The 17667-nt window shown below is 44.2% G+C and overlaps 2 protein-coding genes across 9 annotated transcripts in view; one reads left to right on the top strand and one right to left on the bottom strand.

Moving 5' to 3' along the window:
- Nucleotides 1-11632, top strand: part of TIAM2 (TIAM Rac1 associated GEF 2) — a 231630-nt gene extending 219998 nt beyond the window's left edge. For 6 of the 7 annotated variants that reach the window (XM_044924057.2, XM_044924055.2, XM_044924054.2 and 3 more), the window contains 8 exons: nt 3223-3402; nt 5287-5405; nt 6354-6462; nt 7060-7118; nt 7690-7795; nt 8731-8818; nt 9182-9336; nt 10551-11632. In XM_044924057.2, coding sequence (XP_044779992.2) covers nt 3223-3402; nt 5287-5405; nt 6354-6462; nt 7060-7118; nt 7690-7795; nt 8731-8818; nt 9182-9336; nt 10551-11128 — 1394 coding nt within the window. In that variant the 3' untranslated portion in view covers nt 11129-11632. Of the gene's footprint in view, nt 1-3222; nt 3403-5286; nt 5406-6353; nt 6463-7059; nt 7119-7689; nt 7796-8730; nt 8819-8896; nt 9045-9181; nt 9337-10550 lie in introns of those variants that run through there. The other variant, XR_006542275.2, reaches the window with a different exon arrangement.
- Nucleotides 11509-17667, bottom strand: part of TFB1M (transcription factor B1, mitochondrial) — a 65842-nt gene continuing 59683 nt past the window's right edge. For both annotated transcript variants that reach the window (XM_044924060.2, XM_006074364.4), the window contains exons 6-7: nt 14913-15040; nt 11509-11971 (exon numbers count right to left, since the gene is read on the bottom strand). In XM_044924060.2, coding sequence (XP_044779995.2) covers nt 11740-11971; nt 14913-15040 — 360 coding nt within the window. In that variant the 3' untranslated portion in view covers nt 11509-11739. The remainder of the gene's footprint in view (nt 11972-14912; nt 15041-17667) is intronic.

The raw sequence follows: 17667 nt of genomic DNA, 5'->3' as shown, positions 1-17667 counted from the left end.
AGTAGACAGCGGTAGCAAACCCGTCTCGCTCTTCCCCTTCATGTCAACAGCAGACATGACTCTGTGGAGCTGGAGAGATGCCTGAATTTTGGCCCCTGACTTGCAGTGGGTCAGCTTGGGCCAGACGGCGAGTGCACCAATCCTCCTGGGTTTTCAGTGGCCAGCCAGCCCGTCATCTCAGCCTGGGAAGTCTGTCCAGAGGCTTGACGGCCGCAGTGGCCTTCCTCGTGTGTGGGCTACTGGAGGGAGCGTCTGTGTCACGCTCGCCAAGTCAACAACCCTATGTCCAAGCTATTCCTGTCACACCTACTGATGAAAATAATAAACAGACAATAACAGGAACAGGAGAAAGTTTTATTTGAGCCAAAATGAGTAGGGTCTCAAACAGCCGGACACGACCGAGCACAAGGAGCCTAGCCCAGAAGACAGCTTCTGTGATGACTCGCTCAGGGTGTGCTCCAGAGAAGCAGGGCTGCCAGCAGTTTTCTGTCTTGTCAGAACAAAGAATATCAAATAAGTCAAGAATACATTCCTTCAAGGTTCCAAGAAAACCAGATTGGCACGTACAGAGCCAGTCAGTATGGCCTTGACACCTAGGAAGGGAGTTTTATCATGGAAGGAGGACCCACATTGGTGTCCCAGGTTGGGAGGCATTTAATCTTTATTTTTAACACAGATCATCTTTACTTCTGGTCAGTGCACCCTTTTAATAATTAAAGAAGATGCACAATGTCTGTTTGATAGTTCACAAACAGGCTGTTTCCGTTGGTATAAAATTCAAGTTAACTCAGGTATAAGCCAGGATGACTTCCCCACACATTTCTTTTATTATTCCCTGAACCAGAAATGCTTAAATGTTATTACCAAAAGCTTCTTTCAGTCATCACACAACTCGTTAGGCATGGGATTAGAATTCTCAGATTTGTCTCTCTCAGAAGATAGGTTTCTATCTCGTTCTTCGGAATTCTCATTTCTGGTGGCAGAGATGAGAGGACGCCTTTAAGCTCAAGGTCATGAGCAGCAGTAATTTAGTCTGCATGGAGACCGTCAAACGGAAACAGGTCCCCGGGGGTTGCTCCTGTTCTGCACGGGTCCTATAGTGGAAGGCATCTTATGAAACTATATGTCATCCTAGTTAAGGTCATCTGAACCGTCTCCAGGAAAGGTCACCAGGCTACCTGCATTCTCTCAAGTGTACTTGCAGATCCTATTTAGGATCTGAACCCACTGACTCTTGACCTCTTAATATAAAATTCCCGGGAGAAAGAAATGATTCCCCCGAGAGGTGAATGCCGCCTTTGGAGTTAAGGTTGCCCTCGTGTGCTTACTCTTGTGAAGATCTGCCACCTGTCTGGAAGCCGGTGAATCAGGGCTGTTGTCCGTGACAGTGGCAAGCGTTTGAGAGGCTTTTGTATTGGAAAGTTTTTAGTTGTGTCAACAGGTCAGTAGCAGCCAAGCTGCATTTCAAGTCCCTTTTCTCTCTCATCAAACGCTTCCTAATGGCATTGCCGTGAAGAATCGAGTGTGTGCTTCCATATGTCTATTTCAGAACTGGGGAGCGGTCTCTCTGTGGTGTCTCGAGGGTGTGGAGGGTTCCTTCAGACACTGACAGTGTTCAGTCATGTGCACGGATGCAGTTCTGCCCTTCAGTTTAAACCCAGAACTTCATAGCATCTTAGAATAGGCTCAAGTTGAAAAATGGAGTCTTTGAGTGCTACCCTCTAGATGAAGTCTTAGAGGTTAACAAGACACAGCCCAAATCTATCTTGTCTAGTTCTTTAAACCAGAGACAACTACTTTCCTCTAAGGAATGCCTTCTTGGCAGTATAATAAACTAAAAGCATACAGATGGTTTACTCAGTTCTTGTCGCAGAGATGAATGGTCATCTCGCCATCCATGCTGTCTCATATCCATTTTCAAAATGGTACTGCACCTCCTACAAGTTGTATTTTGCCTTTTGTATAAAACCCCAAATAGAGGTTTGTCTTCCTTCAAATTGGCTGAATTCCAGCGGCTGGTGGACCAGGGCCAGCATGTGGAATCCAAAGCAACAGCTGAGGTGTCCACAAGCACTCTGAAAACATTAAATGCACTTGGGCTCACGAGTGTACCTTCATGACACTGCACAGAGACGGGGTTTTCACTGCCCAGGGGGCTCTGAATCTGGTGGAAGGTATAGACTGCTCGGAGCTGTGGAGATGGAAGCTGCAGTGCTTGTCAACTTATTTTTAAACGAAAAGAAAAAAAAAAAGATCTTGCTTTAAAAATAGCCCTTAAGTGTACAGAATAAGCAGCAATCTGTCCTAGGTCAGTGGAAAAAAAAAATACTGGTTTGTTGTGCTCTATGAATTTTGTGAATGGTATGGTGTAGGTTCTAAAAGGTCTTGTAGGTCTTCATAGAATCATTCAACTTCAGCTTCTTCAGCGTTACTGGTTGAGGCATAGACTTGGATTACTGTGATATTGAATGGTTTGCTTGGAAATGAACAGAGATCATTTTGTTGTTTTTGATCTCCATTCTGAAGGAGATCAGCCCTGGGATTTCTTTGGAAGGAATGATGCAAAAGCTGGAACTCCAGTACTTTGGCCACCTCATGCAAAGATTTGACTCATTGGAAAAGACTCTGATGCTGGGAGGGATTGGGGGCAGGAGGAGAAGGGGACGACAGAGGATGAGATGGCTGGATGGCATCACTGACTCGATGGACATGAGATTGAGTGAACTCCGGGAGTTGGTGATGGACAGGGAGGCCTGGCATGCTGCAATTCATGGGGTCGCAAAGAGTCAGACATGACTGAGCAACTGAACTGAACTGATGGTGTAGGTTTGGATAGTACTGTTTTGTGGCTTTATGAATTATTTGATATAGACGCTGAAAAAGTGAGTTTCAATCTGTCTTGTGGGTCTGCAGGTGAACATGCCTTTAAAGTCAGACTCCATTGCATTTTGACTCCATGTTCTTCTTTGGTCTGTGGCTGGGGCCCTTCTGGCAGCCCAGTAAGCTCCCTTTGTTTGTGGGGTTCGTCACCAAGCGGTGATGCTGAGTCCTTGTTGACAGCGGGTGCTTGACCCACTGGTGCAGGTGGTTTTTTCCTGGAAGGATGTCATTAGGAGGGCTGTAGCAGTGGATCATCTGTAATTCCATTAAAGCCTAAAGGAAGTGGAATTTACATCATCCTGCTGTGCTCTTCTAAGGGTCTTTTAATCCATCTGCTTGCAGCTAAAACTGATAAAGCCTTTAAGGCTTTTCTGGATGCCCGGAACCCCACCAAGCAGCACTCCTCCACGCTGGAGTCTTACCTCATCAAGCCAGTTCAGAGGGTGCTCAAGTACCCGCTGCTGCTCAAGGAGCTGGTGTCCCTGACGGACCACGAGAGCGAGGAGCACTATCATCTGACGGGTAAGAAGCGGGGGCCGAGGGGGGACCTGACAGCTGCCACCCTCGACCTGCGGGCTCCTCTCTTCCTCTGCCTGGTGTCACATTCGGAACGCTTCTCAGCATCGTGATTATTCACCTTTAGGTACCATTTAGTGTGTGCAAATAGCTAGGTATTATGGCCACCCCTGTAGATGGGCACAGCATTTCCAATTATCTCATTGGAATAGCCCTCTGGAGGGACGATTCCATTTTCAAAGAACATAATTTAAGCTCAGGGAGTTGAAATAAATTGCTTCAGGTCACGTGTCTAACAAATAGTGCTGCCAGGACCTGTGCCCGGGCCTGTTTCCCCACAACTTTGTGAGGTTCTGTGTTGTTTGCTGATCCATTCTGCTGTGTGAGGCTCCACCTTGTGGACAGCTGCGAGTGGAGACTGAACTCCCAAGGACAGAGGAAGCTTTATCAGCTGACGCTGATGTGTCGTCTTCGTAACCTCAGAAATGATCAGCCTAAGTTTGTCAAATACACAGGGCCCCTCACTTGGATAGTAATTAGAGTGGAAGGACTGATGCTGAAGCTCCAATCCTTTGGCCACCTGATGAGAAGAGCTGACTCATTGGAAAAGACCCTGATGCTGGGAAAGATTGAAGGCAGGAGGAGAAGGGGATGACTGAGGATGAGATGGTTGGATGGCATCACCGACTCAACAGACATGAGCTTGAGCAATCTGCAGGAGATAGTAAAAGACTGGGAAGCCTAGCGTGCTGCAGTCCACGGGGTTTCAGAGTCTGGTACAACTTAGTAACTGAACAGCAATGAGTATCCCTTAAAGAGATGCTGTTTGGAGAGTAAAAGGGATTTGTTCTCCATGTGTCAGAACTAGGAGATCCAGTTAAGCTGCACATAATAAGCACATGGAGAGGGAAACAAACTTACTAATAAATATTAGTATTACTGAATAGCAAACAGTGCAGTGTAAATGAAATGGTTTTTCTGTGACAAGCATATTGTGTCATAAGTAATAAGGATAAACTTTTTGGTATGAAAGTTAAAACTTATAAATGATACAAATTATGATTAGGATTCAACTGCTGTGTGAATAGTTCACTTTGCACTGAGATGGTCTTTAAAAGGGGTCTGTTAAAAAAAATTGCCTGCTTAAAGTCCCTCTTCTAAAGATGGAATTAAAATCCTGAATCAGAAGAACAAGATATGAAAAATAGTGAGTTTGGAGGTGACTTGAAATTTTGCTTTTTGACCTTGACAAAAATCACTTTGTCCCTCACATGCCCATGTAGAAAGTTCAAATTAACACCAAACATAAATGCAAACAGTTGCTCTGGAAAGGGGATATTTATGGAGGCTTTTGTAAGTTCTTGTTCAAGAACTGTCATTGATCACTATTCCCGTTAAGTGGTCCGGGAGGAGGGCAAAATTTAAGAGCAGGTATCCTATGGCTAATCAGCCTTGGGTTTAATTCTGGCTCCTCCTTATGTCTGGCAAAAAACCCCTTTGCACCTGAATTTTCTCATCTGTAAAATGGGATCAATAATAGGTCCTATTCTGATTGCATTGCTGTGGGGATTAAATGAGATGCCTCATGTAAATCACCTAGAATATGCCAGATAGAAAGTGCTCAATAGGTGGGAGCTGTTATTGTTAGTGATGCTTTTTACTTGTACTCTGCCTCATTTCAAGGAGAATTTGAGGTGGAAGATAATTTTGCTGTTCTTCATTATAACTAGATTACCATAAGCTATTTAAGCTCTATCTGAATGATGCTACTGTTAGTTAAGAACTGGTCTCGAATTCTGGCTTGAATCTTAAGGTTTTTCATTATTGCTGTTGGGTAGGATTTCAAACAAATCAAAGCTGTAAAACAAATTATGACTGCGTATTTTGCAGAAGCACTAAAGGCAATGGAAAAAGTAGCCAGCCACATCAATGAGATGCAGAAGATATATGAAGATTATGGGACCGTATTTGACCAGCTTGTAGCAGAGCAGAGTGGAACAGAGAAGGAGGTCAGTAGGACTTTCGGATTCCGAGAGGCTGAATGCCTGTGACCGTGGGTCTGGAGGTGACCTCCAGACCAGGCCACCCAGTTAGGGCCTTCCTACAGGAGAAATTGCCTAAAATTTTCTTTTTGATCCTAATGCTTATTATAAGATTTAGGTGTAAATATAACATAAAATTGACTGAATTGGTCTAAAGGCGTAATCACCTGTTCTGTTAATAAATACTGTACCCAAAGAACTAGTTCTTAGCTCGTATCCGTACCTCTTCCTCCTCTTCCTGTGGAGCGTGAGGTCAGGACAAATCCCAGAGGCTAGACTATAAATGGAGAGCTGGGGCTGTAGGAGGGGAGGGGAGGGATAAAGGCAGTTGGGAGTCAGCGTGTGGGAAGAGAATTGAAGGCTTTTCCTTTTTTTCCCTTTTCTAACCTCAAGTATTGGTGGCTACCTCCTTATAAAAGCAGTTTAAGTGGAATTTGACAATTTCCCTACTTTTCTTCTCTGGCTGGATTACCAAATTTAGCATCTTGAGCTTTAAAAAGTCTACACATAAGGAGCAATGTAGTTTAAGTAGAAAAAGGCAAGAACAGGAAACAGTTGGATTTTTTTTTTTTAATTACAGTCAGTTTCAATGTTGGTACCTCTTTTATTAGCAGGCCTCGTGTGGTTTCAAAGGCACTTGGGATGAACTTTGACCCCAGGGTGGGAGGAATGTCATCCCACAGGTCACAGTGTGTGTGCCTTCGGGCAAAATGCCTTCACCTTTATTTTTCAGTGTGGTGCTTAGCTCATATTTTCAAACCTGCTATTTAAGGCCCTGTGTTCATGGGAACCATGAAAATGAAACATACTTGAGTTTTAGCAATGACCATATGTGTGTGATCCCTCTCTCCTGAGCCACCCCCGCTCCCCGCCCCTGGATTTCCATGTCTCCTTGATCTCGTTCTTACCATTCAGGTCACAGAACTTTCAATGGGGGAGCTTCTGATGCACTCTACAGTGTCCTGGTTGAATCCATTTCTGTCTCTAGGAAAAGCCAGAAAGGACCTTGAACTCACAGTATTTGGTTAGTATTCCATTCACAAGAATGTAAACTTGAGGGGCTGGCAAGAATGAAGAACCTCCTAAACCCACAAACTCCTGATTTCCAGAAGGACTTAGAGTCGCTGCGCTAATGGCTTTGACTTAACATGGGCAGCTTCCAGCTCTTTAGAAGCCTTGCCCTGTACACACACGACCTTCTCCCTTCTGCTGCTTGGTTTGGTGGATCTGGCCAAGTGTTACAGGAACAGAGCTCCTGGGTCTATTTTTGAAATCTGCCATCTTAGTTTGCTGCACTTCAAAGAGTCTTAATTCCCACTGAGAGCTGGGAGAGGGGGCATAGACTGTGTGTTCTCATTGAGATGAACCCCACGTCCTCAGCTTCTGATAAAACAAGAATTCAAAAAACAAAATGCCAGGATCTCGTTCAAACAATAGCTTTTAAATAAGCAAGTACTTGTGCATGATTCAAATATGAACAGAAGGAAGTACTATTTATTCTCCCGTGTGTCAGCATTGTGGAATCTTGAAGAGCTTTGTTCTATTAAAATATTCAGCTTCAGTTCAATGTTAGGAGAGTGTGTATTAAATAATGACGTTTCTTTCTCTTCTCTTTCTTTAGTTTTTAAGAGAGCTGTCATATTGGTTTATAAAGAAAACTGCAAACTGAAAAAGAAATTGGTAAGACATGAATGAACTTTGGTTAAAGCAAACTTTTTGAACTGTACCTTCCTGTTACTGAACTGGGAAGCCTGCTAAGGACCAAGGCCTGGCCAACTGATGTGGCTTATTCCTGGGGTAACTGAGCAAATCAGATACTTGGGGTATTTCTTATTCTCCCCATTAAAGATGTCTGTCTGAAAAGGTGTACACAAATACCCATGCTGGGGGCCTACCTAGAAAAGCAGCTTTTCTGTCCCTAGAAATGACCCATGTTTGCTCCACAGAAGTCAGTCTATATAATTTTGGTTTCTCTTTAGAGGTGGTAACATGAGATCATAGAAGGCTTGCTTGTCATCATTGCTTAGAAGCCTAGGACTTCTGCTCCCCAAACCACAACGCTGCCCTGTCCGCAGCCCATTGGAGAGCTTCCTCAGAGCTGGGGCTCACCTGACCCAATTCCCTTCTGTACCCCGAGCCCCACACAGCGGCGGGTCTGCACCAGGGAGAGTGCCCAGTTCCCGTCTTGCGCCCATGTACCCTGGGAGCCAGCTTGCTCTAACCCCGCTCTTGGGGGGCTTTCACCTTACAGCCCTCAAATTCCCGGCCTGCACACAGCAATGCTGACCTGGATCCGTTTAAGTTCCGCTGGTTGATCCCTATATCCGCGCTTCAAGTCAGACTGGGAAATACAGCAGGTAATTGTTGCATGTTGTACAAATGCCAGAAAAAAAAGACATCTTCAGGGAATTTTCAAACTATGGAATGAAAGAGGAGGAGGAAAGAACCTGGGGATAATTTCTGGTATTTTACAGGCAAGGAAAATGAGGACGAGAGAGTGTTGTGATGTCTCTTTACAGGCTTTGGAGGAAGTAAATGCTAGAGGATGACTTTTCTTTGCCAAATACTTCTCTTCATTGTTTTCTTATTTTCACTGTTTATGGTTTTCAACATTTTCCTAATATCCTAATATCTAACATTTCTAGTTATTCTAATAATTTTAGGGTAATATCTATCCCTAAAATTTGTTAAAGAAACACAGGTCCACAAATTTTTACAAAATTTGAAATACCAGAAAATTCCTTAAGATTCAGCAGTATTACAAGTGATACAGAAAAAAATTTTCCATGCAAAATGTTCAGAGATCCTTCTAGAACAACCCTGTTCCGGTGACAGTGCCTCTGGTGATGGAAAAGACCACCAGGCTGAGGCCCGCAGTGACGGTCTGGGTCCCTGTTCGCTTTTTGTGGGAAGTACTCACGTTTCCTGGACCATGACTGAGTGTGGTGCTGGCTGCCTTTACCTAAAGTGCCTGAGCACATTCCTTCCAAGGGATGAGGTTGAAAAATGGGGTTCACTTACCTCTTTCCCAGAGATGGGATCCAGAGGTAGGGCAAAAGCACCAAGGTGGATGGGAAATGTCAGCACGAAATGTACAAAAAGTAACTAAAACATATTTAACTATTGTGGAAGTCATACACAGAATTGAGCCCCAGAAGAAAATGATGCGAGTCAGGATTGAGAATACTGAACTCTTTAAAAAAGTTACTAGATTGTGGGTTTCAAGTTTCACGGGTGTCCTTTATCACAGCGTCTTTGGCAGAGTTGCAGCCCCTGGTTTCTTTTTACACAGGGACAGAAAATAATTCCTTATGGGAGCTGATCCACACCAAGTCAGAAATAGAAGGACGGCCAGAGACCATCTTTCAGTTGTGCTGCAGGTATTACTACCTTCCAAAAATGAAAGCCAATGGGAATAAGATAGAATGATAGTCTCTTAAAAATGGGTTTATTTTTAGTGCCCTCTTGAATTTTGATGACTTCAGGATCACACCCACCCTCTCCAAACTGGCAACTGCGGCTCTAGTAGAATAATACATTGATTAAATATACATCCAAATCCTAGTGCCTGCAGGAATTCAAGAACCATCAATCCTCACTCCTTTTGTAAGTGACAAGAGGCCGCGGCATACAGAGGCTGGGCAACTTGCTGTCAGTCTGCCCTCATGTACCACGGGAGGGCAGGAGACAAGGGCAAGCTGGGTGAGACAGCAGAAACAACCAGTGTTTTCTCTCCCCTCCAGTGACAATGAAAGCAAAACCAACATCGTCAAGGTGATTCGATCTATTCTGAGGGAAAATTTCAGGCGTCACATAAAGTGTGAATTACCCCTGGAGAAAACGTGTAAGGATCGCCTGGTACCCCTTAAGAACCGTGTTCCTGTCTCAGCCAAATTAGGTGAGAACTTGTCTAGCCTTGGGTATACTCAGGAGAACATGATGAACTTCTCTGCAAGCATGTATGCTCTTAGAACAGGGCAGCTGGTCATCACTTTGTAAATGATCTGCAGTAGCTTTCTAAGCTGTAAACCAGACCCCAACACACAGGATGGAATGAGGTGGTCACTGCCATGCTACTTCTTTTAAGAAACCTAACACATGCCTCTCCCCACTTTATAAAGCACAACCACCCCCAACCCTTGTCTCCACTGGCTGACAGTCTACACTTAGCATCTTCTCTCTTCCACTGAAATGTACCGGAGTCGAGGGACTTCTTTCTGCTCATTGTCATGTTCCAGTGCTCACAACAGTGCAAAGCCTCTAGAGAAGGTCAATTCTAAGTGAATAAAGGTCAAAAAATCAAATATACCCACTCTCAGTAAACCCGCTGTATAGATAAACTTTCTGCTTTCTATATAACTATTTCATTAATATCATTGATCTAGTTTTTAGTCTTGCAAAATGTATCTCTCATTTTTGGTAGTTTGACCACTTCAGATTTACCATATATTTTCTATTTTTTCCTCCACTGGCAAAATAAGCTACAGCCATCAAAAATATACTATTGTCTGCAGAAACACAATTGAACTCCCCCTCTTCCTTTCAACCCAAGAGAAAGGAGTTAAACACAAATACACGTGTGTGCAACTCAATATTCTTGTCAAATCTCAAAGTTGATGAGAAATCCAACAGACAGTTCTCATGAGAAAAAGAGCATTTTCCAATCTTTACCTGAGCAACAATGGAAATAAACAGGTGAGAAGGTGGGCAGAGAAATAATGTAATCTTAGTTCTGAAACTACAAAGTACTTTAGTAAAAGAAAGGAACCTAGATTTTATTAGCCACTAATTTTCAAATTTATTCATTAGCAAAATAAGAATCCTAGCCCGTATGACACTTGATAACTTATTCTCAGTAATTAAGTTCTGATAACTGATCATCCAAAAATGCCAAATTCCCCAACTTAAAATTTCAACTACACATAAGTAAAAAATGTCCATATTTGCAGTATCTACTTTTTTTTTTTTTTTGCTCAAGTCCCAGGACAGTTGGTAAAGTGAGATGAAAAAATTTTAATTAAGATGTTAACTCTCATAACCTCCAAGGCCAACGTTACACATTGTGGAATCAGTTCCTCTGTCATAAGGGAACGTGTGCTTTTCTCATTGCAGCTTCATCCAGGTCCTTAAAAGTCCTTAAGAATTCCTCCAGCAGCGAGTGGCCGGGGGAGGTGGGCAAGGGCAGCTCCCTGGACTCGGACGAGGGCAGCCTGAGCAGCAGCACCCAGAGCAGCGGCTGCCCCCCTGCCGGAAGGGGGCAGGACACCCAGCAGCACCCCCACGCGGGCCTGGCCGACTTCTCCGACAGTCTCATCAAAGAGAGCGACATTCTGAGCGACGACGAGGAGGACTACCCCCAGGCTCAGAGGCAGGGCAGCCCCACCAAAGACATCGAGATCCAGTTCCAGAGACTGAGGATCTCTGAGGACCCCGATGCTCACCCGGCTGAAGAGCAGCCCAAGCTGGTGCGGGGGCACTTCTGTGCCATCAAACGCAAGGCCAACAGCACCAAGCGGGACAGGGGCACCCTGCTGAAGGCGCAGACGCGTCACCAGTCCCTGGACAGTCATCCTGGAAACGCCAACCTTGATCTCAGCTCTGTCCTTGAGCGAGAATTCAGCGTCCAGAGCTTAACATCGGTTGTCAACGAAGAGTGCTTTTATGAAACAGAGAGCCATGGAAAGTCCTAGCACAGTCCAACCCAGATATGGGTTACATTGCTGGTTTCACTTTTAAACTGGTGGCAAAATGAAAATTGCAGAAACACTATTCATTATTAGGTTTTGTGCAGGATACATTTTCCCACAAATAGTTGTAAAGACTTAAGTTATTTTAATTTATTGTGGATCAGAAAACTAGCTTAAACTGGTCAGAATTTGTAAATTACTTAGTTTATATCCCTTTTGAGCAGGTTATCAAAATGATTTAGAATCCTTAAGATGAATGCATTCTAATTTATGTAGAAAAAGGTGGGGAAGTTGTGATTAATAGCTTTTAAAAGGTCATTTTTCCTCCAATACTTTCAGCTATTAGGTTTCACTTTATTTAAAGCATATTTAAATTATTTTAATGTGGGTTAGGGGTACAATGTGCAGATACTTCATTTTTGTAAGGTTGTAATAGATGCTGTTTATACTAAACATGTCACATCTATGCAGTATATATATGTATATTAAAGCTTGTACTCTATCTTACTTGATATTTATTCTCTCTTCCAAGCTGTAAAAGGGGAGTAAGTCACAGTCGTGAGCACACATGAGAAGTTCAGCACCTGGCAGGCTGGCAGGCCCTTGAGTAGCAGCTACAGTCTGCAGCTCTGCTTGTCATCCTCTTTTTTTGATTTTTGCCTGAGTTCTTCTCTGAAATTGTAAGCAAAGAGGTGTGGGTCTTCATCACACATTTTTCGGTACACATCGCAGAGGCTCTTAAAATGTGAGACAGTGAGTTGGGTAGGTCGGAGAGTTGGGTCCACATCTGCCAACTCTAACAGTTTTCCCGTGCTTTCTAATCGCCGAGCTTCAGGGAATAACATTCTGAAAGGAAGAGGAAAAAAATCAGAATTTCACTTTAATTCTACAAACGATGCTGCTCCTTCTCTCCTCCTCTGAAAACGGCATGGTTGCGACAACATTAGGGAGTAGAAGAGGAGCCTCTGCAGAGACCTGCGGGCCCCAAGCCCGTGGAGGAGGCTCTGCTTACACCACCTGCAACAGGTATGAACCACCACTGAGGGCAGAGCTAATCTGACCACGTGAGAAGAGAGTTCTAAAGCCACATCAGTACGTGCATCTTTAAGGGAAATTTATCATATGCTCAGCTGCATTCTCAGAGAAATACAAGTTTGTGCCTCACATTTTAAATATAAAAATTGCATATTATTTCTGGTGCACTTTTGATTCTCTGTCACTTGAAGTTAGAAAACATGTGAAAATAGAAAGTTATTTTCCTCTTTAAGATAACTGAAGCATCTTTAAAATTGACTCAAGTATAAATTGTAAATTTCATCTAACAATCAGATTATTGTTTTAAAATGAATAGTGAAACTGAGTGAAATATTGCAAAGCTACACCTGGATTCTGTTTTCTTCTCTCAAGTCTCAGAGGTTCAACAGAACTTGTCTCAAAGGGCTTGGAAGACGTCGTGGCAAGAGATGACAGAGTTTTCTTACAGGCTGATGGTCTTCTCAACTAGGAATGCCAGGTCCCCACATTTTCAGGGTGAGTTGACTGCATTCAGTTTCATGGCAAGCAGGGGTCTGATCATAATTTCTGTGATCTGAGACTACCGTGTGGTGTGATGTGACTGAGGGTCACCAAAAAGTCAAAGGCGGTCACAAGACTTGGTCCATCTCTGCACAGGGGACGGTGTGTGTGATGTGAAAGGAGCTCATTACTTAGCTGGGGGTTGTCTTGGAAATGCTAGGGCCAACTCTGGGCTCAGGCCAGTTCCAGGACTGCTACACGTAGGATGTACTTTCTGTGTTTTTTTTTCCCTCCCTGACCCTGTGTGACCTCCAGCTTGTGTCCAACTTGTGGCAGTGCATCCTGGCTGGGTGGGGGGGGCAGGCAGCTGCAGTGAACGAGAGGGGTGCCTTCACTTCTTGGTACCAGGACAGCCAGCAGCATCACCAACTAGAGAAGTGGTAACTTCCTGGTGAGCATGAACACTGGCCTAACTCCAACAGCAGGCTGGGGATTCTACCTGTCCTGTCAGATCCTCAAGGGTGGGTCTGTGGATTCCAATGGTTTCAGGAGGCAGCTGTCCAGCTGGGCCTGAAGTAATTTCACATGCTAAGGGGACTCCTCACAGAACCAGAATGAGAGAACTGAAATGGAGCTAGCTAATCTTAGAAAATAATGTGTTCCAAGTCGCTTCAGTCATGTCCGACTCTTTGCGACCCCATGGACTGTAGCCTGCCAGGCTCCTCTGTCCATGGGATTCTCTAGGCAAGAATACTGGAGTGGGCTGCCATGCCCTCCTCCAGGGAATCCTTCTGGCCCAGGGCTCGAACCTATGTCTCTCTACATCTGCATTGGCAGGCAGGTTCTTTACCACTAGCGCCACCTGGGAAGCCCTAGAAAATAGTATGTGCCTCTAAAGCTAAACTGATGTAAAGAACTACAGTTGACTGTATTAGGTGGATATCTTGAAAACACACATTTGCTTTCCTGCGTTCTTAGACTATGTTGGGCCTAGTCACATGTTTTCCTGACTGTCACTGGCTATCAAGCATCACTGGTGACCTTGAGGCCTTTCAGGCTCACACACAGGAGCTCTCTGTTAATAAAAACAGATACACACGGATCTCACGGATACTCCAGATGTTGTTCTGGCTACTCAGAAGTTATCTTTGCTTCCTAATTTTAAACATGTCCTTAAAATCTTCAAGATATAGCAACCTGATGGAAAGAGGGCATTAAAAAACCCACTTAGTGTGTGATAGGAGATACACATATTTGGTCTCTGTCCTGAGACAGAGCTTCTAAAATCTTTGGAATTTCCTGAGTAAGGGGTGATAGGAACATCGTTTGTTATTCATAACAAGCCCCTTTTGATCATACCTGAGTTCTGTGCGAATGAGGTGATTCTTGGTGGCCCCTGGAAAGCATCAGGCTAGGGGACTCAATTATATGACTGAAGGATGCACCTACCACTGCTCATCTGAAGAGGGAAGAGCTGGAAAACTGAGCTTGATCGCCAGTGGCCAATGCTTTACTCAGTCCTGCTTGGGTAATGAACTTCATAAAACCCCCAAATAATAGGGTTAGGAGAGCTTTGAGGTTGGTGGACACACGAGGTGCTGGGAAGGAAGAAACCTCGAGAGGGCATCCCGCCCCCAAACCATGTCCTGGACCTCTTCTCCAACTTTGGCAGTTCCTGAGTTATCGCTTTTAAAACCAATACATGAAAGTAAGTGTACTATGAGCCATTCTAGCAGATTACTGAGGCTGAAGATGGACGAGATCATGGAAACTGCCAATTTATAGCCAGTCAGAAAATACCAGCAGCAACCTGGGACTTGCCACTAGTGTCTGCGTTAATGCCAGGCAGTGAGTTATCAGACTTGAATTAAATTGCACGACACCCAGGTGGTGGTTGGAGAATTAGGGAATTTTCTCACGTTGGAGAAAACACCACGTGTGTAGTGGCAGAAGTGTCGAGAGTAACAACAGCTCAGATGGTTTGAGTCCTGAGTGAAATGATGACTGCCCAGTACAGCCTCACTGCAAACTGTGTGATGTCAGTTTCAGGTTGTACTTATGACCAAACCAAACAGGCCTCCCGGTGGCATCTGCGGTTAAGACAACGTTTTGCTTTCTCCTCAGTGGCTGTCAAAGTTTGTTCATTGCAGGATCTGAACTAAGAGTAATATTTACGGCAGTTTGAACAATTGTAAAAACATCAGTTCCTAATCTTGGAAGGTGATTGAGGAGTTTGTAAAAAGTGCTACCGAGCAGGAAAAAGCATTCTTACCCGAGCCCTCGATGGCAGTATTTCCTTCGGAACTGAAAGGCATTCTGAACCACCTTCTCCACCAGCTTGAAGGGCTGCTCGATCCTGGGCTGGGTCAGGGGGGTGAAGTGCACCACCCCCGAGTCCACCTTCATCGTCAGAACACACACAGCATTTTACTGCCTGCTGTAGTACATTAAACGGTTTATCTTCGTACAGCACAGGAGGATGGATCAGCAGCAGATCTCCTCCAGGCATGTAAGACGCTACACTCGCCTCTGAGCTGCCGCAGGGAACTCCCAGTTGACTGTATCTGTTCTGTAACGGCAGCCACTAGGCCTGTGCTTAATAGTCACTTAATTTTAGAATGTGGTTTTACAATGGCCATTTAAGATTAATCCAGGTAATCTTTAAAGTCTGTAGGCAGGTAACAGCATAAGACTATTTAGCTTTTGAATGAGTAAAAAATAAGCTGCAGCAGAAGTTCCGAGTATAAGTCTGGACTTCAAAAGCCCGAGACATGGCAGCTGGGCCCCCAGGGACCACTCAGTGCTGAACTCCCCAGAAAGGGAATCAATTAGGACACCACTTCTTTCAGATATAGATACTGATTAATCAGCTGGATTGAATTCATGCTCATCTGCATGGCCACATAACTTTTTGCTAACAACTTTAAATGTCCCATGAGGCAAAGGCAGGAGCCAAACGGAATGGAAACCACCAAAAATACTACTGTTTAAGTGTTAAGCTACTACCAGCTGTTGAGATTCTTTATCAGAAAATAAAAATATCCCTATTCTAAAAATGGACTCACAGTGGTTCACAAGGATATATTCAAAACAACACTAGAAAAATACTGAAAGTAAAGACTAGGAGAGGAAATGGAGTCAAAGCAGCTATGACACACAAGCCTGACACAGATGTGGTGGGAAATGGGACGTCTACTCGTAATTTACAAAAGCTTCAGTCTCTAAGGGATTATTGCTAAACCTGCTCCTTAGAACATCATACACTCTACAGAGGCTAAGAAAGTCCAACAATTTATGACGTGTGGGCCATACCACTACTTGTCAAAAGGAACCCTATGTTTTAAAACTCACAGGGGTTATTGCATTCTCTCGGGAGGACATGCTCCTAAATATCCTTGTAGCTGCAAAATTATTCCTTCAAATGGGCCTGTAATATATAAGGCAACTTTTGTTTGTTTTTAGGTTGGAGGAAAAGTATTTGCACGTGATGTGAGGATGTTTGGATAAGAAAGACCCAAGAAGACCAACCTGGATGGGCTTTCAGAGGCGCCAGAGGGGTTTCTCCTGCTAGGTGGGGTCTGAGCTACCTGGAACCGCCCCGCTGACTTCCCCAATCACTGAGGCTGGCAAATGCTGAGAATGTTCTAAGCTGGAGAGTGAAAGCTGGCAATGGAGAGACTTTGCATCTGAAAACACTCCCTAAAATGTCCATCTTCAGACTGTTTTAGTGACGATTATACACTTTGGGTGGAACAGTTATTCTCCCACTGCAGAGTGACTATCTCAATGTTCTTATTAAATTTGAATAGTTTTTTCAAATTGTGCTCTATGTGTTTCTCCAAGTTCACTAACAAGCACTTCCTTTCCTGTAGGAAACTAAGTGTTTCAGCTAAAAGGCCAGGACTTTCCTTAGAGCTTCACAAAACCACCACGGAACAGGATCCAGGCACCCCAGAGGGCCTGTGGTCAACACAGAGGAGAGAGGCACGGGAGAGTACACGGGACTGGGGATCAAGTGAACTCAACTGTTCTAGACCGTTCTCTCGACTTCGCCCACCCCTTTCTACCACCTGTGCTCACTGGCATTCCTGTCCTGACCGCTCATTCTGCCAACCCTCTATGACTCAGCCCCTTGAACCCTTTCCATCCAATCCTTCCAAATTAGTTCTGAAAGGATTCTTCCAGGCAGCAGCCTGCCAGTCTCCAGAGAAAATAATTTTTTATTAAACTCAGATAAAATTAAACCCTACCCAACCCTAAACCCACAAAATATTATCAAAACTATAATGTTCAAATACTATTAAGACCAAAGGCATAAAAACAGGGATAGATGCATTCTCCTTCCAGTAAGAAACTGCCACTCCTAGAATCCTTGGATTTAAAAATTTGGCCTCCTCTTTATTTGCCTGATTTTACGTCCGATTCTGTGCAACCCCATAGATGGCAGCCCACCAGGCTCCCCCGTCCCTGGGATTCTCCAGGCAAGAACACTGGACTGGGTTGCCATTTCCTTCTCCAATGCATGAAAGTGAAAAGTGAAAGTGAAGTCGCTCAGTCGTGTCCGACTCTTAGCGGCCCCATGGACTGCAGCCTACCAGGGCCCTCCGTCCATGGGATTTTTCCAGGCAAGAGTACTGGAGTGGGGTGCCATTGCCTTCTCTGTTTGAGATATAGCTAGTATTTACAAATACAGGCAACGTCTGTTTTTTATTTTTTAAAAAGTTTAAAACCCTGTATAAATATAGCAGCACTCCATATAAACTGTAGCAGTAGACTTCTAAAGTTTGAATTTAACTCTGATACCCAGTTAAGTTGGCTAATAGTATGTTTCAGATAAAAGGAAATCTCCACTCACAATCAAATACAGTCACTGTTTAGCAGAGGATCACAGAAAACTCAGGCAAAAAGGCTCTTCAAGGAATGTGTCCTGCTTCTCTGGGAGACCTACACCACCCTCTTTTCTACACCTGCCTCCAAACACACTTCTCGAATCACGCTGTAGGATGGAGCCCATTTTCTGTAGAACC

This window comes from Bubalus bubalis, chromosome 10 (assembly GCF_019923935.1).
Source record: "Bubalus bubalis isolate 160015118507 breed Murrah chromosome 10, NDDB_SH_1, whole genome shotgun sequence".
Lineage (NCBI taxonomy): Eukaryota > Metazoa > Chordata > Mammalia > Artiodactyla > Bovidae > Bubalus > Bubalus bubalis.
The sequence above is the reverse complement of the archived record's forward strand: the minus strand, read 5'-3'. Positions and strand labels throughout refer to the sequence as shown.